Raw genomic sequence first — 20,839 nt, 5'->3', positions numbered from 1 at the left:
GCACGCGCGGCGGGAGGAGCGCGCGCCGCCCGCCCCGCCTCCCGAACTACAGCTCCCAGAGCGCCCCGCGCGCCGCCTCCGCCTCCATCCGGCCGCGCGGCCGCCGCCCCGTCAGTCCGGCGGGGGACGGCGGTCGGGGCCGCGATGTCGCGGGGGCGGGAGCGGGTGGTGGCCTTGGTGGACATGGACTGCTTCTTCATGCAGGTGGAGCAGCGCTTCGACCCGCGGCTGCGCGGCCGGCCCTGCGCCGTGGTGCAGTACAACCAGTGGCAGGGCGGCGGGTAGGTGCCGCAGCCCCTCGGCTCTCCCCTCCCCTCCCCGCCTCTCCCCCTCTCCGCCGGCCTCGCGCCCACGGCCGCGGTGCGTTGCAGGATCATCGCGGTGAGCTACGAGGCGCGGGCCTTCGGCGTGTCCCGCGGGATGTGGGCGACGGAGGCGCGGGCGCTGTGCCCCGAGCTGCTGCTGGCGCGGGTGCCCGAGGCGCGGGGCAAAGCCGACCTCACCCGGTGAGCGGGGCCGGGGGGCGGCGGGCGGCGGCGGGCCGGGAGCGGCGGGGCCCGGCGTGTCGGGCGGCGGCTGAGCTGTGCCGGCAGGTACCGGGAGGCCAGCGCCGAGGTGATGGAGGTGCTGTCGCGCTTCGCCGCCATCGAGCGGGCCAGCATCGACGAGGCGTACCTGGACCTGACGGGCAGCGCGCGGGAGCGGCTGCGGGAGCTGCGGGGGCGGCCCCTGGAGGCCGAGCTGCTGCCCACCACCTTCGTGCAGGGGCTGCCCGCCGAGCCCGGCCTCCAGCCGGCCGACAAGGGTACGAGGGCTTCGGCCCCGATGGCCCCGCGGGGCTCCCGGTGCCGGGCCGGCGCTTCGCGGGGCGCGGCTGTGGCATCCCGCGCCGTCCCTTCCCGCTGTGCCGGTAGCGCCGCCGGTGCGGAGGGGGGCGCGCTTCATCCCCCCGCGAACGGAGCGCCGCCGGCGGCGGCTGCGTGCTCCCGTATAGCTCCTAAGCCGCCCGCTTCTTTCCTCGCTGTTGGCGTGCGCTCTCGGATGTAGGCGGCGGTTTGCTGGTGCTTGCCGATGCCGCCGGTCCCTTTGGTGGGCTCAGCAACACCCACATCGCTCCCCTTTGCTTTCCTCTCTCTAGAGGAGCTGCGGCGGCGTGGCTTGCAGGAGTGGCTGGCGTCGCTGTCTTTCGATAACGTCAACTGCCCCGACCTGCAGCTGGCCATGGGAGCAGTCATTGTGGAGGAAATAAGGGTGGCTGTGGAGAAGGCCACCGGATTCAGGTGCTCGGCTGGGATTTCGCACAACAAAGTACGTGCGTGAGGCATCGGCCTCGCTCCTCTGTCTGAGCCGCGGCGTGCCACAGCAGTGCTGTTGTGTTCTTCTAAGCCTGTCAGATGGCAGATGAGTGGGGAACGCTACAGCGAGAGAATGATTTTTACTGACACAAACTCCCGCTGACTGGGAGGAAGAAGGAGAACACCAGCGTGCTGATAGTGAGCTGCTTTTCCTCTTTCTGGTCAGTTGGGCTCTGCCACCTGCTAGCCATGCTCTGCGTGATGCTCAGCCAGCCGCACCAACACCTCGTGCACAGCAGCAGCTGCAGAAACAAACTGACTTTGATGCTGCAGTTGTGGAGCTCAGCCTTTGCAGGAGGAGCTCACCCGTTACAGCTTTAAAGGTGCAGGCGCTGACCAGAATGAGAAAAAGATCAAGATTGAAGAGATGCTTTGAGATTAGGGGAAATGTACCTACAGCAGTCCAAGATGAGATGTGAGTTAAGCTCCCACTAACCAAATGCAGATACCGGAGCTAGCTCTGCACAGGCTCACCTTAAAAGTAAATGGCCTGTGGCACAAAGCTGAGCGAGCTGTACAGGAGCACTGGCGTAGATATGTCCAATGGAACGGATGTTCAACTTCCATCTTTGCTCTCCGTAACAGAGAACATTTCTGCTCATCATAGGAGCATCTCCCAGCAAGTTTCTATTCTTGCATTTTATTTTTAAGGAGAATAAGGAAATTATGATGGGCTGTGCTGTCTCTGAAGAACTACGTATCTATTGTATCAAGTGCAGAGCAGAGACCACCAGGTCAGAAGCCTGCATGTGGCTGTGGTGCAGAGTGTGCTACAGTGCTGCCACAGCCAGCTCAGCTCTGTGTGCATGAGCCTTTTCTGCAGAGGCCGAAACAAGCATCAGGGGTTCTCAGTAGACCACAGTGCATTTTGCCCAGCAGGAAACCATCCACAACTGCAGCATCAAAGTCAGTTTGTTTCTGCAGCTGCTGCTGTGCGTGAGGTGCTCTCAGCGGCTGGCTGAGCATCACCCAGAGCATGGCCTGCAGGCAGCAGAGACCAACTGAACAGAAAGAGGAAAAGCAACTCGGCTCACCTCAGTGCCAGCAAACTGATATTCTTCTTCCTCCAGATCATGGTGAATTTGTCAGTAAAAATCATTCATTGGATGCACCCACTGTTCCCTGAAACTCGAGGGTGGAGCTTACCTGCTTTAAACTCTTATTTTCCCTGTTGTAAAATCATTTTCTTCCTCATGAGCTAACTGGTTAGAGCAAACCAGGGACTCAGCTGATAAGTTATACAAAGTCACCAAGTGAGCTATTTGGAAGCACTAGGAAGATAACAGCAAGGTCTTACTAGGAATGACTTGTGCCAAACTAATGCCATGTACCACACTTGACACTGCTCTGATACAGGAGAAACCTTAAGGCTTTCTGATGTGCTTCTCATCATAAGCAGATGTTAACTTGGCAAGATTCAACATGAGTGAGGTTATCTGTCTGTATCTAGTTAAAATAAAAATACTGTAGTCTGTAATAACTGTTTAACGAAGTACAGTCAGATTGGGATGTCTAAAGTGGGACCCTGGGGACATCAGTCTGAGTTCCAGTAAGAGCCAATGTTTGCAATGAAGCCTATAGGGAGATAACAGCTGTAGGAATTACAGGTGAATACTGAGCACAGGCAGGGCTGAGGGCCTGGGCTGTGAGAGTTCTGGGAGCTGAGATTAGGGATGAAAATTGTGGGCTTGGAGAAGTCCAGAAACAGACTGAAATCCTTTCTGAGTGGCTTGCAGGAAAAAAATAAGGAGGTTTTTGGCTGAGTTGCAGTAAGTCAGGACGTAGCCTGGGGTTACTGTGAGCAGTCAGCAGGATGAGTCAGTAATGGGAGCGCAAATGGCAAAGCCCTGCTGTGGTATGTGCTAATTAGAGAGGTGTCAGAAAAAGTAAACTAATTATGCCCACAGAGCATCAGTGGTTGGTTCAGTTTGCAGCAGTTTGCTTCCGGAACAGAGTGGTTAAGCTTGGAAGAGTGTCCAGTGAAATAAGAATATCTGGACAGCTGCAAAATGACTGGATGTGAAAAGCTGAAGGAAAGGGATCTGCTTTGTCTAGAAAAGAGCAAGGGGTTTGAAAAAGGCCGTTATCAAAGATGCAGCTTAATCCGTGGGGAGAAAGCTCTGTTTAGTTATGTGTGGGAATGCAGTGAAAGATGAAATGATGGGATGTTTTAATATCAGCCATTCTTATTTCAGCTGTATATTTTTGATCCTCTGTTAGATTAGGGTGAGAGGGGAAGCAGTATAGCAGATAGGTGAGAGAACATCCCTTTCGAGCTAGCATTTGTGTATTTTACAGTTTCCTTTTGCAGCGTTATGCTGCTGTAGACCTTACAGAGAGAAGCTTAAAACAGTGACATAGAGAAAAATCAAGATAGAAACAGAAGATGAAGGAACAAGCATAGTGAGAGAAATAGCTGGAGGAGGATTATGGGGATGCCGGGTGGTCCCTGGGAGCAAGCAGTGGTGCCCTTCCTGGCAGCCTCTCCAAAGGCAGCCCTTAGTGCTGCTAAAACAGCACGCGCTGTTGAGTTCTGGACAATGAAGTCAGCACAGTTTTTAATAACAAGCTTTCCACCCTCTCCCATATTACAGATGCTGGCAAAACTGGCCTGTGGGTTAAACAAGCCCAACCGCCAGACACTGGTATCTTCACGATCTGTCCCGCAGCTCTTCAGCCAGATGCCTGTCAGCAGTATGTGAGTAGTGGGGAGCTGCCTGCTTTTGTGCTGCCTGGGGCTTAGGCTGAGCTGCTGTGTGGCAAGAGCACCTATGTGAAATGCTGGTGCTGCACTTCCTCAGTCTAGGCTTTTTATGAGGGATAGAGCTCTGCTTGCCTTTGTTACTGTGGTCCTTGCTTCTGTTAGTTTTGTCCTTGCTTGCATAAAGAGATCAAAGTGACCTGGGGGTAGGAAACTGTTCCTGGCTACCTCAACAGTGAGCAGTCTAATGCTAATTGACAGCAGTCAGCAAAGGCTTTCAACATCCACAGTAACTGTTCCTCAATCTATCTGATAGAGGGAGAGGAAATCCTGCTAGGAATCCCTTACAGCTGTGCATGACAGACGGTGCTTGGGAGCCGCAGACCTGCTAGTGAATGAACTGCACCCAAAGAGCCCGCCAGCATTATTGGCAGAGGCTTTACCTGGGAAGAATTGTGCTCAAGATGACTGCTGGGATGCACAGGTGTAAGCCAGCAGCAGCCATGGGCAGGGAAGCTGTCACTGTGTCCCAGTGTAGTGATGGAGCTGTTTTTCCAGCGCACAAATGTAGTTTCATTTTGAACATCTACACTGTGCACAAATGCCATCTCTTGTGGGGAAATGTTACCAGCCCTACCGCTCTGTGGGAATGGATCCCTGGTCTCCAGACTTGCAGTGCTGTTCTCTGCCTTCAATGTATCACTAGTGATAGAGAAGTGGGAGTGGGGAAAGGTCCTCTCCATGTAGATAGAAAGCATGGAGTGTGCAACGTGTTCCTAAGGGCGTAGTTTAGGATTATCTTTTCAATATGGAACTGAGAGTCACTGAAACTGGGTGAGCCGAGGAGCAATTCCCACTTCAACCCATATTCAACCTTCTACTACGAGCAAAAGTTACGTACCAAGTGCTCCCTTTTGTCCTACCAGCTTCTGCCTGCTTCGAGTTGTCCTGAACTAGTGGCAGCTGCAGCAGAAAGACTCACCATAGCCTTCCACGTGATGCTCTATTTTCATTTTTTTCCTCTGCTGTAGCCGTAACCTGGGGGGCAAGCTTGGTGTTGCCATCACAGACATCCTGGGAGTGGAGTACATCGGGGAGGTGACGAAGTTCAGTGAGATGGAGCTCCAGACTCACTTTGGAGACAAGACTGGGTAATGATGTACCACTTGCTGCAATTTGGGTAAGAAGGGAGGCAGTTCATCACTGCTGATGTCACAGCAGGGACTGAATCTTACTGCCTGTTATGCCTGTCACAACTGCCTGCGTGCAGGGCAGCGAATTATCCACCGGCACCTGCACAACCTCTGCAGTGGGTGTCCCTGTGTTCACACATTCCCAGAGGGGCCGCATTGGCAGCCTTTGCGTCATCGTTCTGTGGCTTTCAGGTCCTGGCTCTATGATCTGTGCAGAGGAATTGATGATGAACCTGTCAAGAACCGCCACTTGCCTCAGTCCATTGGCTGCAGCAAGAACTTCCCTGGGAAAACAGCCCTTGCTACACAGAAGGAGGTAGGAAAAGCCAAAGTCTTGCAAAAAGAAAAAACTCTAAAAGCAGATTAGCTTGCAGAACTGCTGCTTTTCTATGTCATGGTACCCTGAAACTGAAGCCAGGGGTCTGGTGGAAGGGAGTGATTTGGGCCACTAGAAAAATCCCACGTTGACAGAATTGAATTGACAACTCATGAATAAAAAGGTCCAGCCTCGTAATTTCCACGAGCAAAAAGGCTTTCCGTGGTACCAAGCTTCCAGGGCTGGTTGCTAGAAGGAATGTAACTAGCTGAAAGGAGGGAGAGGCAATAAGGGAGCTGGAGCTGTGGAGCCTAACTACCTTAGGCAAGATCTTGTAGTAATGCTGTAGGATTGGATTGGTGTCTGCAGTGCTTTGCCTCCAGAGTTGCCTGGGCCATTTCTTCCAGAAGTACTCCAGACATTGGCCTCTGTGATAATCTGTGTCTATTCTGGTCTGATCCCCTTCCAGTGTTCCTCAGTATCTGTAGCATTGCTCTGGCCTGGCAGCAGTGCTGTGAGCATGGGCCCAGACCTGTTTGTTACTCTTTCATCCAGGTGCAACACTGGCTGCTGCAGCTGGCCTTGGAGCTGGAATCCAGGCTGATCAAGGACAGGAGTCAGGTAAGGAGGGGTGCAGAGACAGCATCCTTCTGTGCCTGAGGAGGCCAGGCCTTCGGGAAGCCACACAGTGTATGTTCACCATGAGTTGCTTGCAAGAGGCTGAGAGCAGTGGGGGTGGAGAGAGGAAATCTGCCTGACCTTGGATACATGCCAGTGCTGAGGTCCTCTGAGCAAAGAAGTGTGCAAGAGTCCAGCCAGCAAAGATGACTTTGTCTCAGGATGCTGCAAGGCTAAGGATGGTCTTTCTCTTGTGCTTTAGGATGCAGGGACTTGAAACCTTCTGCACTCTCTTTCTGTCTCATTGCTGCTCTGTTGCAGCTTGCAAGCCCTTAGCTGATGGTGTGACCTTTGAGAGCAAATAACATGATTGAATCCACAGAGGGTAGACAGCAGGCCAGGGTGAAGTTAAGCTGCTAGGTTCACTGCTGCAGAAAAGCCAGAAAATGGCACGCAGCTGCCTTTGAACAAAAGCGAAGACAAAATGCTTGCCAGCCTGCGTGAGGCAGTTGTGTAAGTCCTTGCAGTCCTGTATGACATCCCCTGGAGATCAGGCCAGGCAGGACAAGCTGCCATCTGTCACATAGCATCGAGAGGTGGCAGGGTTGGAGAGCGTGCTAGGCAGACCATCTCTGCCGCCATTCCGGCTCCTCCCTGTAGATGTCGCCTGCGGCACAGCTATGTCTTCTCTCTGCAGAACCACCGAGTGGCCAAGCAGCTGATGGTGGTCATTCGCATGCAAGGGGACACCAGGCTGTCACGCTTTTGTGCTGTGACTCGCTACGATGCCCAGAAGATCTTCAATGATGCCTTTGCCCTCATCCAAAACTGCAACATGGCTGGGGCTCATCAGGCAGCCTGGTGAGTATGGCAGGAAGTGGTTCACATCCCTGCTAGGAACTGACATGTCAATGACGGTTGCGCTGACCGGCAGGAAGAGGACAAACATGCTTTTTGGGAAGAGGCCGTTGGGGCAAGAAGGAAAAACTAGAGTTCACAGCTCCTGTATTCAACATAACTTCCTCCTGATGTGTAGTAGATACTGGTGTGTACTTTTAAGACAAGCCTGCTGCTGAGGCCCTCTCTTTGACTAGAAGTCTCACAGTAGCTCCGGCCTTTGGTGAACTGAAAGCTAGGCTGGCAGCTGGCTGTCCCTGCTCTGGTATCTGTTTTCTGGGTGAGGGGGAAGAAATGCTGTTTTGGGATGAGACTTACTGCAGGCTAGGTTGGGCACAGCAGAATCTGAGACTGTGTTCTGGAGATAGCATAACAAACAGTTACAGGAAACATCCCTCCCACGGCTTGTCAGATACCCAGACTGAGTGCTTTCACAAGTTTCCCTCTCTCTTGCCTGTGAGCATTTAATGCTGCTTAAAGTCTTACCTCAGGAAACCACTTGCTTCCCAGAATGGTGTCCGAGTTGACGTTGTCTGTCCTTTGTAGGTCTCCACCACTCATATCAGTGCACCTCGCAGCTAGCAAGTTCTCTGCTCCCACATTCCTCTCTGCAGGCATCGCCTCCTTTCTGACTAGTGACACTTCATCTGATGGCACTGATGCTGGCAGCACAGAGGCAACATCTTCCACGAGGCCTAGGGTCAAATTTTTCAGGAGCCCAAGCAAAGAGCATAGACAGAAGCCGGCTAATGCTATTGAGTCGTTCTTCCAAAAGGTGGCAGAAAGGCAGCAGTCGCAGGCAGTACCAAGCGGCCTGCCAGCTGCTACCCATGCTCACTCACCCGCAGCCAGCTCCATGGAGCACCCAGAGGGAGACAGCGCTGGACTTGCCTCTGAGCAGCGTGAGCTGGAGGCCTCTGTGAAGCAGAGTCCCAGAGATGGGAGCCCTGCTTCTCCTTGCAAGAGGCCCCCTTGTGAGGAGCTGCTGTCTGACGCTACACAAACACCCTCAACTCCACCCAGCTCCAGGATCCTTCCGAAGTTAAAGCCAGCTTTGGAGGGAAATGAGCAGAATTTGCCACCCCCTGAGCAAGCCCTGCTCCCTCATGTCTCACCAGGGGACCAGCAGTGCTGTGAGAAGTGTGGCCAGTATGTGTTGGCCTGGGAGCTCCCAGAGCACATGGACTACCACTTCGCTGTGGAGCTGCAACGCTCCTTCCAGGAGCCCAGCTCTCCACCAGCTCTAGCAGAGGTTCCCATCGCCAAGGCTGCAGCTTCTGGGTCTCCTGCCAAGGTGAGGAACAAGGCCAAGGCTCCAGCAGGACCTAATGCAAAACGACCTCGGGAAAGCGTGGCAAGGACTTTAGATTTTTTCTTTAAGCGCTTACCTCCCTAACACACAGCCACGCTGGAAGTTTTTAGAGAATCAGTGCTTTTAAAAACAAAACCTTTCATATTGCCTTTTAGGTTTTAATCCAGAGAAATCTAATAAATTATCTCTATCCAACTCTAAGAGGAATTAGAACTGATGAATAGTGTGTGGTGCTGGATGTACCCAGCTTTGTGAATTGCACACGTAGTCTGGTGGTGACTACCCTCCCTCTGCATGCTTGATGCTACCAGAAGCTGCATCATACTCTCACCCACACCTCCTGCCATGGGTATTTATTGAGTCTCACTGCTCTGTAAGTAATTCTTACTTTTTCCTGTGATGGGAATGCTTTTCCAGCACTGTAAAAGCAGGCAGTGGGAGCACAGTGGCTTATGTGGGGAAGATCCAGCCAAGCCTAGGTTTGAACCCCTGTTCACTCACTTAGAATGAACCCTTCATCTCATGATATTCTCTACTGGCTGCACTTGCTGGCCTTGCACTTCCACATTTGTACACAGTAGCTTATTCCTACGGTCACGTTTCCCATCCCTTCCTCCCAGAAGGGAAACTGCTTTTTTTTTTTCCCCACCATCAAAATGGAGGGGTTTTTTTTCCCCCCCATAGATTATTTCTTCCACTGAAGTGGTTTCTTTATATATGGTTTGGCAACTATTTCTGCCTAGTGCACAATGCTCATCACTAGCTCTAGAGTGCACAAGAAACACTGCTAATATCAACTAACCCAAATGGCTACTGAACTGACAAAGCAGACTACCATACAGCAAAACAGTGGGCACTGACAGGAGACCCACCATCGGGGCAGGAGATGGGCTCAGCTCCATGCTGCAGTGCCTCCAGAAGCCAGGCTGCTGCTGCTGCTGGAGCCCAGCTCCTGAGCAGGGGGTGGGAGCACACACGTCGAAGCAGTGCTGGGTGGGGCCAGGAAGCACTCCACATAGTGTGCAAAGGGTTTCATCAGCTGCAGCCTTTCTCTCCCAGAGCAAGGGCAGAGCCTCTCAGGAAGCAGAGAATGATGCAAAGTACAGCTGTAGTTGCATGCGCTGTTTCCCTTTCGTTTCAGAGCAGCACCATCCTACTTCCAGCTGTTGAGCTGCTCTTCCACCAGCCAACATTCTCCCCTGTGCTAGGAAGCTGCCATACTGCTGTCAGTGGCCATCTAGTATGTAGCATGACAGTTGCAAGATGCAAAGCTGGTGCTGGTGTGTGCAGCAAGCTCTGCTGGCAGCGAGCAGAGGAAGGAATTACAGAGTCCCTCCCATTAATGACAGCCTTCACCTTGCAAAGTGACAAGTTTCCTGAAGTCCTCACAGAAAGAAAAATAGCAACCAGTCTGGCAGGGTTGCCTCACAGTCCTCTGACAGCAACACACCTCATTTCCTAAGTGTCTGGCAAGACCGGCCTTAGCAGGTACTGCTGCTGGTCACAAAAACAAGCTGAGAACACACAGCCACTCAGTGACACACATCACTTCCACGGGGAAGCCCTTCTGCCTCTTGTCCCAAGGGAACAACGCGTTCTCAGGGAGATCACAGCAGCTGCAAACCCCTTGATAAGGTTGAAGCTATTTTAAAAGCAAGCCACCAGTTAGGTCCGTGCCCTAGAACACATCCCTTTAATTAGGCTCCAGGGCAACTTGTGACAGCGAGGAAGCCCCAGCCACAGGCAGTCCCGCCCCCAGCAGCCAGAAGAGCTGTGCTCACGGTGACGTGACGGTGACGTGGCTGCCTGTCACCACAGGCTTCCTCAGATAAGTTGGGAGAGCAAGGCTGTAAACAACAGCACGCACACATTCCTTCCACGCCCCAGGATGGTATTTATAGGACTGAGTGCAGGATGCAGGGTGAAGGGCAGCCATGACCCAGCTCAAGGGCAGCAGGGCAAAAGCCCGGCTCCATCCTCACTCACTATACAACTTGGCCGGCAACCTCCATAAAACATCTTTATTCTGTACATTTATTTATAGACACTCAGGGAACAGGGACAAGCCCCAGCATTAGAAAACGTCAAGACAACAAAACAGCAATTATGAAGAGCATGGCACCAAGAACAGTCATGCCACAGCTGGTAGGGACAAGATGGGACCAGCCATCAGCTATCTATCTCAGAGAGGGTTAGAGAAGCCCATGCCCGCTTTGGTGTGGAAGACACTAGGGCTGCTGCAAACAGCTGGCATCGTGTTCCCCACCCCAGGGCAGCTTTCTTAGTGAGCCATGAGCACCAAAGGGAAGAGCCTGCTGGCAGTTGGTGCCAGTCCTCTCAGGCATGGCTGAAAGACCTACGACCACTGCGAGCAACCCTGACCGAGCAGCTGCGGTCTCCCTGCTGAGCTGACTTACAGCTGGGTCGGTGCTCCTCCCACTGGGCAGGCAGTGCCTGCTTCTGTCACTACTGAGCTGCTTCTTGAGTCCCTTCAGGTACATCACCATTTCACCAGCTTCCCCACGCCCCAGCATGCACTCTGCAGTGCTGGCATCTTTTGTCTTCCCAGGTATTATGCTGTCCACAAATCATCAGCACGGGCCACCCAGCCCCGCGTGCACTGCCTGTGCCAGCAGGCCAGCACCAGAACTTGCTCTCAGGGGAGCAGAAGGGCTCTTTGGGTGTTTGTGTGCTATTGCGGGCCCTCTCCCCTCTCTTCAGTCAGAGCTGGCAAGCTATGTGCCATGTGACAAGGTTGGCTGAAAGACTGTCACTCACAGTTGACTCTTTTGGACTGACAGTCAGCGAGAAAACCAAAAGTCCATGCACGGCTCAACAGACCCCGCATATGGGCTGAGGGGCCTGGAGGAGCTGTCACACATGGCAGCCCCACAGCAGCAGGTGGGAAATGAGAGCGCTCCACTTCTCGTGCAGAGTCCTTGCAGGCAACACCAGCCTTCCACTCACAACACACCCCAGTGGCAGGGGAAAGAAAAAAAGTCTTCCTTGAGAAAAAAATAAAGTCACGCCACTTTCACGTCACATCTAAACAACAGAAGTCACCTTGTTTTGTGTTAGTAATGTGGCCTGTCCTCACATTAAGGCAAGCGTGAGGAAAAAGGTGGGCTGGGCCCTGGAACTGCCAAACCAGGGAGCTCACTGCAAGCCACTGCTGCCAACGTGTAGACTTCACCTGTAGCTGAAACAGCCATGAAATAATCTGCCCGTGCCAGCACAGGCCCACGTCCTGCTCTGCTCCACAAAACAGCTCCCGCTCTGCTGCTGCAAGGAGCTGTTTGCAAGTGCAAACTCTGCCTTTGCACTGTAATGCCAGGAGGCTGTGGCACACCGAGCAGCACAGCTTCCTATAAGTCACAAAATGGGATGCTGAAGGAGTGCGTACATGCACACGGGGAACAGGACAGGACGCTTGTCCAACAGTAAGATACTCAGACTGGAGTAATGCAAAACCAACATACAAATGGACACACAGCAGATTAAAGCCAACTAAGATTAAAACAGTTAAAAAGTGTCCTGAACGCATTTTGATAGGTTCAACCAAGATCCTGCTGCAGGCAGCAGGGCCTCTCCCATCCCCTGCCTGGAGGGATGTGCTGCAGGACTACATCAACCCAGTGCTCAGAGAGCTGGAACGGGACCAGATCTTGTTTCACAGATGGAAAAACATCCCTTCGCTACCTGTCTCTGAGGCTTCTGCTCCTCCCAAACAGTAATTTTCTAACAGTGAACAAAGCCAGAACTTGCCTGCCCAGGCCAGCGGTTGCCTCCAATCTATTCTGAAGGAAGGCAGGATAACAAAAGCAGTGGGCAACGTGGACAGCGTGCTTATCTTGCCTCATGTACGGCACTGAATGCGAGAAACTCTCAGAGGCTCCATCTCACAGTACGGAGGAGAGACACCCTTGCTAGAATGGGACAGCAGCAACTCCAGGCGTCACTCAGAGACCCACAGGAGCTTTCATCCTTCTCCCTGGTTGCTGGTGAGCAGAGATCTCTCTGACCTAGTGGTAGTCAGAAGCTCAGCTGTCCAGGCCCTAGAGACTCCTCCAGGCCGTTTTCTTTGGTGGTGATGGCTTGGAGGTCGGTGACATGCCCAATGCCTTTGGTGACTCCTTCACGGAAAAGCAGCTTGGCTCCGATCTTCAAGTATTCAGGATGCTTGATGAATCTGAAACAGACAACGGCCTTCTCTCCTGTCCGCAGCTTATCCTGAAGAGAAAAAAGGGACAGCTTAGACCTACCCGTCCCATTGATGCACATAAGAGAGGTGCGTGTGGATGCTAAGATGATGAAGCAAATGAGCAGGCTGTCTCCTTCAGGCCATGTGGCTCAAGTCCTTCCCATTATCGTCTGCACAGGGGAAGACAGGAGAACACAAGCTCTGGGGAATGGAAAGCTCACCCCCTTCAGAGTCTTGCTGTAGTCTGTGATACTGCTCGTTTTGTGAGGAGGAAATATCAACCAAACGGGAAGGATAAGGGAGTGGAGCGTGCTCTTAGGAAGGAAGACAGGTATTCAAGATACCAGTAGCCCATAGCTTTATAACAGGGCATGGTGGAATACCAGCAGGTCCCACACTGAGTTCCATCTTTCTCCCTTTTCCCTCCACGACTTACCTTTCCATGGATCTTCTCTACAACAGCTGTCTGCCGCACGTTCCCCACATGTACCGTCACCTGAAATCCCTTCCGGAAAGTTGTTGCATGGAACAACAGCACAATCTCAGCTTCGAACACTGAGCAGATGGTGGGGTTCATTTCTGGGCTCACCATGACCATGCCCTGCACAATAACCAAAAGCTCAGACTAGTTAAGGCCAATCCTCCTGCTTCTGAACAGCACCCCAAACCACAAACATGTCTCCACTCTGGAACTTGGACACACATCCTATTCTCAGTCCAGTACTCCACATACTTCACAGCCTGGCAACCTCCTTCCCTTTCAACAAGCTTCCTGTAAACGTTTCTACTTCATTCCCGCTCTACCAATGGGAGATCCACAGGGAAGCTTCCAGTCCCACTCACTGGACCAGCAAGGAAGCTGGCAACGGCAGGACTCACCTTCCGCAGCAGGGAGCGGTCGAAAGGTCCGAGGGCCAGCGTGGCTGCCTGGCCAGCCCGCAGCACACGGCAGGCTGAGCGGTTGCGCTGGATGCTGCACACTTTCAGCCGGAGGAACTTCCCATCATCAGTGGGACCAACCACCAGGTGCTCCCCTTCTCGGCAGATCCCACTGCCCAAGGCACAACAGCAGGACAGAGCTCATCAGGAGACAAGGAGGAATTTGCACTCTCCAAGATCAACCTGCACAAACTCCCTAGGGCCAAGGAGGTGAGTGTCTTTGGATTCTTACCCGGGCATGTGACCAACTAACAGGAATGCAACACTGCTGGGAACAGGGAGCAAAAGCCACACTATCACACCTCAAGCACCAAGAATCCCTTGGACAGGGGCCACTCCCTCCCACTGCTCTGCCACACTGCATCATTTCTGCTGGTGAGACTGCAGTTGCCACTTGTGTGCATGTAGCCAAGCTGTGCTCGCTGTTCCTGAAAGCTGCATGACAGCTGCTTTCTTCATAGGGTAGTATGCAGTTAACTTCTGCTGGGAGCAGAGGACTTACCATCTAAATTTCCTCATCCTGCTTGACGAAGAAGGAATATAACACCTTAGCATCCTGGCTTACTTCTGCTGACTCTGTTCCCAGCGTGCTTTCATCTATGAGCACACTATGGTCACATTCCTATCTAGCAACTTTAGAGCAGATTCCTTGCCTGCCACCGCACGAGCAACGATCTGCTCATGACACCTCCTAGCAGTATGTAGTCCTCCACCCTCTCCTGGTTCAGCTATCTGGCATGTGGAGGGATAAAGCTTGCACTGCTTCCATCTGCAGCAGGTAGCTCTAACCTTGTGGGAACTCCAGTAAACTCCATTCACAATCACACTTGTCTGCCTGTTCCCTTACCTCGACAGAGTTCCTCCCACAACAGTTCCCACTTCTGGCACAGTATAAATTTCATCAACCTGCAAGAAGACAACAAGAACAAGCTGCTCAGACAGACGGGAAATAGCACTCTATAGTGAGAACAAGCTGCCCACCCCACGCAGGATCAGACATCATCTTTCATTAGCTCCCACAACATTCCTGTTAGAGGAACCTTTGCCTTTTAAGTGGCAACTAGAGAAACAACCTCCTCACTGAAATGGGCATCCCTTGGTTAGGACGCAGCGCAGCCTAACAAGCCTTTTTCAAGAAACGAGTTCTTTCTTTACTTGAACATTTCCCTGTAGTCCAGTGTCTCTGCCTGTTCTATCTAGAATCCACAGATGTTTGTCACACACCACAGCAATGAGTGCACTAAGAGAACTAGAGACAAGCTACCCTTCCATACCTGAAACTCTGTGAGTTGCTGCATTAGCTCCTCCTGCTCTTTACTGTTGGTCAGTGGAGGAAGGATGTTGAGAAAGACTTTCACGAGATCCAGGTTTTCCCCAGAAACACTGGACAGTGTGAAGATTGGGGTGATGCTGTCAGACACAAAGAGACAGGAGTAAGCAGAAGGCCAGACTGCAACTACAAAAGGTGGCTGAGATTCTGAATCTACCAAGTCCAGAGACTACAATGATAAATGGTCAGAGCAGGAGGGCAGAAGGAATAGGCACAATTCTGCAGTAACCCCTGCCTCAATGGCTGGTTGAGGCACTGATCCCTTGCCAACCCACAATTCTGTCTCAGAGAATCAACTCCAGCACAGCCTTTGGCATCTTCTACCCCCACAGCCCAGAAAAAAAGGCCTGGGAGGTGAAAGTGCAGAGGTTAGGAAACCTGCTGAGAAGCCCAGATGTTCAAGATGTGGTTGCCTCCCTTGTCATCACCCTTTCCCAGCTCCACACAGCAGCCCAGTCTGAACTGCCTGCTCCCAGCAGAAAAGAATGCTTCCTTACTTGGGAGACTGTGCAAACTGCTGTGCTGCTGTAACGGCATCATCATCTGAGGTGACAAGCAACGGAAGCTTGTTGCAGCCTGGCTGCTTCAGAATTCGTTCCAGCTGCTTCACTGTCCGTTCCACAGTGGCTTTTGAACACAAGTCAACTTTGCTGATGACAATGAAGAAGGGGACCTTGAGGGCCATGGCCAAGCCCAAGTGCTCTCGTGTTGTGCCCGCTGCAGGAGACAGATTAGAGTGTAGTTGCTGCTTATTTTTGTAAAGCTACATTTCCTGACCTTCCCATGGGCCTTCCCTAGAAATTTCATCCCAACTGGTAGTTCATCAGGCAATGAAAAAGCCAAATTGTTCTTTTAAACAAAAAACAAGAGCATTCCAGAAAAACAGAACCCAGAATTATTGTAACCTTGATCTCCTTACTTCAGAAGAATGCAGTAGTTTTCCTTCTTAACAACCACAAAAGCGTCACAGAAAAATATGGAAGAACTCCAGCTGCCTTTCACAAGGTTGCAGGATTCAGCACCTCTAAGAATACATAAAAGCCTTTTTTTTTTTTTATCCTGACAAACACAGCCTTAAATTCCAAGCAAAGTCTCTGTCCAGAGCACTGTTTAACGTGGTCTACAGCTAGTAACCCAGCTCTGCTTCCCTCCCAGGCACTTAGAGGTGCTGGCCGACAAGAAATGAGAAGGGACTTCCGGACTAATATTTTCTTCCAACAACTTGCTCCCCCATTTCTCTTCGTATTTTACTCTCAGCCTGTGCACGCAGCATAACACTCACCAATGCCAGTGTTGGCACTAACCACCAGCATAGCAAAATCTGGGCAGTAGCTGGTGAGGCCAAAGATGGTTGTTTTCAGATACTTGTGGTGTCCAGCCAAATCGATGAAAGTGATCATCTTGGAGGAACTCTCACAGATCTCTTCTGCTGTTCGGGAGTCACTGTAATTTACCACCTGAGGAACACGAGGACTTATTGAGAAAAGGAGCCCCAGCAGGCAAGTGAAGGAACAGCCAGCTCTTATCGGTCCCTTTTGACATCAAGATTAGCAAAGAGAGATCACAGATGCAAGAAACCATGTCTGTTGCAAATGGACACAAGCAGCGTTCAGGTTCAGGTAAGGGGACACAGAGCTGTACTGCCTCTCTTCCGTCATATTTCCCTCAGTACTACAACAGGAGGGTAATCCTATTCTTCTCCACCCTCCCAAACACCTCTGAGTGCAGCAGCCCCCTCCTCACCTCTCCTTTGCTGTTGAAACCGAGAATCTCAAAACTGATGCTTGATGTTCTTCCTGACTGGATTTCATGCAGATGTCGGAACAGGTTGAGGCGTGCTCGGCCCCTGCCGTTGTCCAGCTCTCCTTGCGTTAGGACACCCAACAGAGTTGACTTCCCTGAGTCCACATTCCCCAGCACAGCTACTCGCAGGTCTAAGAACTATGGGAAAAAGAGCAAAGAAAACATTAAACCTAAATGCTGCTCCATTGGGTCTGTATGAACACCACACAGCAGCAGAGATGTGCCGCAGAGTTTCCTTCCTCAACAGACACTGCAGTGTATTTTTGTTCAGATTCTGCTCTTGCTCATGGCAAATCATAGTCGGGGAGTTGCGATATACTTTATTGTGTTGTGATATGACACATCAGCATGAAGTCTAAATTCTTCCTTGTTTGCACACTGGGTTGCATCACAACTGTTGCTGCAGAAGTGAAATAGGTTGTCACCTCTGATCAAGGAAATCTCTCCTACTGGTATGTGCCACAACCACAATCTTGGAGATAAGAAGTGTTGTCCTGAAAGCCTCCCTCTAGCAGCTCTTTAAAGCACCTGCTATGGGCCAATCTAGAGCAGACTGCCTCTAGGGCTTGGACTCTTGTCCCAAAAGTAAGTTTCTTGTATGAGGGCTGCACATCTCTGGCAAGAGAGGATGGCCGGGTCACAGATTCCTACCTGCTGGTTGTCAGGCACCTTTCGGACGAGCACCTCCGTTATCTTCCTTGGAACATCACTGTCATAATCCACCTCCCTCTCTCGCAGCACCGTAATGTCAGCTCCAACCCTGCCACAGACACAAAAGGGAAGAGTGAGGCACACATGCTTGAACTCATCAGCCCTTGCACATCTAGAATCAGACCTGACAAAGTGAATGGGACAAAAACTAGGTATAGCTGGGCAGCAGCCTCAGGCTTGAAGCCAGAAGTCTTCTAGCTCCATTCCTATGTCTAGACCTTCACGATAAGAAAATTTCAGTCACGCACAAGCACCATGGAGTGGTGCCACCAGCTCCTCCGGGAACTCCTGGAGCCAAGTCTCATTGTACCAGAGGCTGTTTAAGCCTACAAGTCCCTCAGGCAAAAGTGAACACGTACTTCTCTGCCATACGGCGCAGGGTCTTGAGTGAGGCACGCATCTCTTCCTCTGAGAGGCCCACCAGCAGCCCGTTGTCCTCCACACCAATCTGGTAGACAGCCTCACCACGGCCTTCCTGTAGTCGCCACTTCATCTGCGTTACCAGGTGCTCAAAGCGGTATTGCGAGGGATTCACTAGCTTCAGCTGTTTAACAGAGGGGGGAGTTATAGTCACAGCCTGGAAGCAATCCCAGTACCCAAACCAGCAGCTCTCTAAATCAACACTGTGGAGCAACGCCCCCTGCTCTGACCCACCTCTGGAAAACACACCCCATGTCAGTATCTAAACAGAAACCACGGGATTGGTGAGAGAGCGTTTCACAGGGATGCGTGCATATGGCAGCAGAGCATTTCTGCACCTTCCCAAAGGGATCTGCACTCTGCCTGTTGTGGGGGTAAAAGACAGCACCATGGGACCCATCTGCGATAAATGAGCCAAGTGGCAGAACAGCCACAAACCAAGCGATAAATGGTTATCAGGGACACCTGCAGATATCAATACGAAGATTTCAGGAAAACCAGTGGGTCCTGTCTCCTAAAACAGATTCCTAAAACGAGTGATGAGCTCAAACTCTTCCAGCTCAGCATACTGGCTATCTCCAGGCACTCAGAAGATAACTGATTGATCCCTCCTTAGTACAGCGTCTGTTTTTCTGTCCACATGGGCACGTTCCCCGTACACTGTCTTTCCTGAAGTTATCTGCTGTGAGACAGCTCTGGGAAGAAACCCTCCTACATCCACAAAAGGCTCACCTTGTATTCGATGTTACCATCTTCTGCCTGGTCAGAGAACAAAACAAAACAAAACAGAAGGGTTAGATGCTGTGCCAGCAGGGACTCCTATAGGCATCAGCTTAAAAGATACTCTACAGCTTGCTTTGACCATTTCAGAGAGGGAAAACTGCAGAAATACGTTGTGTTAGGTTACAGCCCGTTCTGCTGTTCATTCCTACACTCAACTAGAACTTACTTTAGGTTTGTTTTTGCTGTTTGTGTCACATATTATGAAAAGCAAGGGATAAAACTAGAATATGACACAGGGGAGTAGTGCTGCCTTTTTCTTTTTCAATTGTCCACAAAAAAGAGGGCCAGTTTCAAAAAAGCCACTTCCCACACTGCAAACCACACCATCCCATTCCCACTGTGTCCAGCAGCTTCTGTCCGCTCAGTGTGCTCAGGAACAAGGGAATGGGAACAAAAGTCGCTGTTTCTTCTCCCATGCATTGATACCCTCTCCCTCACCCAATTATTTTTCCATTGACTCCTTCTCATATCCTTACATATCTACCCCGCAAGAGAGGAGGACTACAGATGTAAGGATGCAAATTACGGACTCCTTTGTAATATACAAACTGGTGACTGGGCTGGAGAACCAGATGTGATCAAGACCATAAGTGCACAATTTATCCAGAAGAATTTCCCCAAGAAGGGCTGAAGACAGACCAAGTTGTATTAGAGCCTAAACCAGAAAGGCCCACAAAGTCATCGACCACAAGAGGCTCCAACTTCCAAAGAGAACATATAGTCAAAACTGAAGCAACTTCAGCACTGATTTGGCCTAAGGACCACTGAGAAAGGGCTGGAGCCTGCAAAAAGCCATGTAACCTGGCAGACTAAGCTGAGCTGCCAACTCTAAGCACTTGCTTTTCCTCTGGACACCAATTTGCACGTCGAGAGAGGCAACAGCCCTCTCCCTGCCTTCTAGCCGAGCTTCTAACCACAGTGGAGCTTACGGTGGCAGAAGGCCAATAGAGGGAAGTTCCAAGCTGCCAGCTCGGCGCTCGGGCAGCGGAGCTATGCAGCGAGGGAAGGGTACGTGCAGGAGGTTTTACTCTTTGGCCATTTAAGAAAAACATTGCGTTCACATTCTGTGCTGTCCTCTAAACAAGGGGGTAGATCTCTTCTGAGGCAGCTGAGCCTAGAGAAAAGCAACACACGAGACTGTCTGGACTACATGTTGCACGGGGCGGCCAAGGACAGGAAGCCGGGCTGAAACCACAGGGGCTGTGCAGCCTCCAGCTGAAGGGAACCAAAACTGAACTGCAGCTGCAGGGGACAATCCTACCCACGGACAGGGTCTCACACTGTGAGCTCTGTGTTCCCTCCTCGACAGCAGCCGCAGCCTGGTGGGGGGGCTGCCCCTTCCCAGCACAGACTTGGATAACTTACTGAGAGCTCACCCAGCAGGGCTGAGCAATCTCCTCTGGGACAACGTAATAACGCTCTCCATCCACAGCAGCAGCTTCCTCAGAGCTGTGCCAACCATCCGAACTAACCCACACAGCCTTCAAGTAACACCGTCAGTTTTTCCTGCTGCAGGAGGCAAATACCATCAACGAGAACGCTCCCTCCGAGCCCGCCAGCACCCGCCGCATCCCCACGTAGGAAAACATCGGCTCGCCGAGCGGGGCGGGCCGCCACCGGGACCCGCCGAGCGGTGTTCGGGAGCCCGGCAGCTGGGGGAGCCCCCGCCGCGGCTGCCCCGACCTCAGCCGCATCCCCGCTCCGGCACCGCCGCGCACAAAGCCGCCCCCCCCCCCGCCCATCCCGCCGAGCCCCTTTGCCGGCCCTGACAGGCCCCGGGGCGTCCCCTCCGCGGCCGCCGGCTGTCGGCTCACCTCAGGCGGCAGGTACGGCGGGTTGTTGGCCTTGCCCCCCCGGCTCCGCCCGCTCTTCTTCTTCGCCTTCGAGCCGCCGCCGCCGCCGCCGGGCGCGGCCCCTCCGCGTCCGCGAAACGCCGCGCCCGTCGGCCTGCAGCAGCCCCCGAACAGCTCCGACACCCGCGAATCCATGGCGGCCGGCGCGGCCCCGCCGCCCCGGTGCGGTACCCGCTCCCCCCCCGGGCTCCCCGCCGCCCCGGCCCCCGCCGTCAGCAAGCCGCCGCGCGGCACCACGGGAAATGGAGTCCGCAGCGCCGCCCGCCTACAACTCCCGGCACGCACCGCGCCGCGCCTCTCTCGGAACTGCCGCTCCCGGCGTGCCCCTCGGCGCGCCCCGAGCCGTCCTCTATGGACTCCCTCCGCAAGGGCGGATGGGAGTTGGAGTCCCGAGCGGGCAGCGCCCC

The 20,839-nt window shown here is 52.6% G+C and overlaps 2 protein-coding genes across 4 annotated transcripts; one reads left to right on the top strand and one right to left on the bottom strand.

The window, feature by feature from the left end:
• The first annotated feature begins 86 nt into the window (after positions 1-86).
• On the top strand, positions 87-8,593 carry POLH (DNA polymerase eta). Its single transcript, NM_001001304.3, has 10 exons — positions 87-281; positions 372-506; positions 594-805; positions 1,139-1,308; positions 3,950-4,053; positions 5,088-5,207; positions 5,442-5,565; positions 6,121-6,186; positions 6,881-7,044; positions 7,627-8,593. Exons 1-10 carry the CDS (start codon positions 145-147, stop codon positions 8,474-8,476), a joined length of 2,082 nt encoding a protein of 693 aa, NP_001001304.2. The 5' UTR covers positions 87-144; the 3' UTR covers positions 8,477-8,593.
• A 1,806-nt stretch (positions 8,594-10,399) lies between these two features.
• On the bottom strand, positions 10,400-20,616 carry GTPBP2 (GTP binding protein 2). Of its 3 annotated transcripts, none has more exons than XM_419499.8 (12): positions 20,394-20,616; positions 18,529-18,555; positions 17,736-17,920; positions 17,317-17,425; positions 16,606-16,803; positions 16,145-16,319; positions 15,360-15,579; positions 14,807-14,942; positions 14,380-14,438; positions 13,473-13,644; positions 13,030-13,194; positions 10,400-12,622 (listed from the first exon to the last, which is right to left on the bottom strand). In XM_419499.8, the coding sequence occupies exons 1-12, from the start codon at positions 20,565-20,567 to the stop codon at positions 12,425-12,427; spliced, it is 1,818 nt and encodes a 605-aa protein (XP_419499.1). In that variant the 5' UTR covers positions 20,568-20,616; the 3' UTR covers positions 10,400-12,424. The 3 variants fall into 3 exon arrangements, with proteins under 3 accessions (XP_419499.1, XP_046795004.1, XP_046795005.1); XM_046939048.1 differs by having other exon boundaries at positions 19,945-20,504; XM_046939049.1 differs by having other exon boundaries at positions 19,956-20,504.
• Between the last annotated feature and the right edge of the window lie 223 nt (positions 20,617-20,839).

The sequence above is a fragment of the Gallus gallus genome, chromosome 3 (genome assembly GCF_016699485.2).
Source record: "Gallus gallus isolate bGalGal1 chromosome 3, bGalGal1.mat.broiler.GRCg7b, whole genome shotgun sequence".
NCBI lineage: Eukaryota > Metazoa > Chordata > Aves > Galliformes > Phasianidae > Gallus > Gallus gallus.
This window is presented reverse-complemented; position numbering and strand designations above follow the sequence as displayed.

Excerpts from the sequence above, each read along its gene's own strand:
- POLH (NM_001001304.3), top strand. The coding sequence starts at position 145 with ATGTCGCGGGGGCGGGAGCGGGTGGTGGCCTTGGTGGACATGGACTGC. Across the intron at positions 5,566-6,120 it reads CCCTTGCTACACAGAAGGAG|GTGCAACACTGGCTGCTGCA; the intron begins GTAGGAAAAGCC and ends TCTTTCATCCAG. Across the intron at positions 6,187-6,880 it reads TGATCAAGGACAGGAGTCAG|AACCACCGAGTGGCCAAGCA; the intron begins GTAAGGAGGGGT and ends TTCTCTCTGCAG.
- GTPBP2 (XM_419499.8), bottom strand. The coding sequence starts at position 20,567 with ATGGATTCGCGGGTGTCGGAGCTGTTCGGGGGCTGCTGCAGGCCGACG. Across the intron at positions 15,580-16,144 it reads TAGTGCCAACACTGGCATTG|CGGGCACAACACGAGAGCAC; the intron begins GTGAGTGTTATG and ends TGTCTCCTGCAG. Across the intron at positions 13,195-13,472 it reads ACCGCTCCCTGCTGCGGAAG|GGCATGGTCATGGTGAGCCC; the intron begins GTGAGTCCTGCC and ends GTTATTGTGCAG.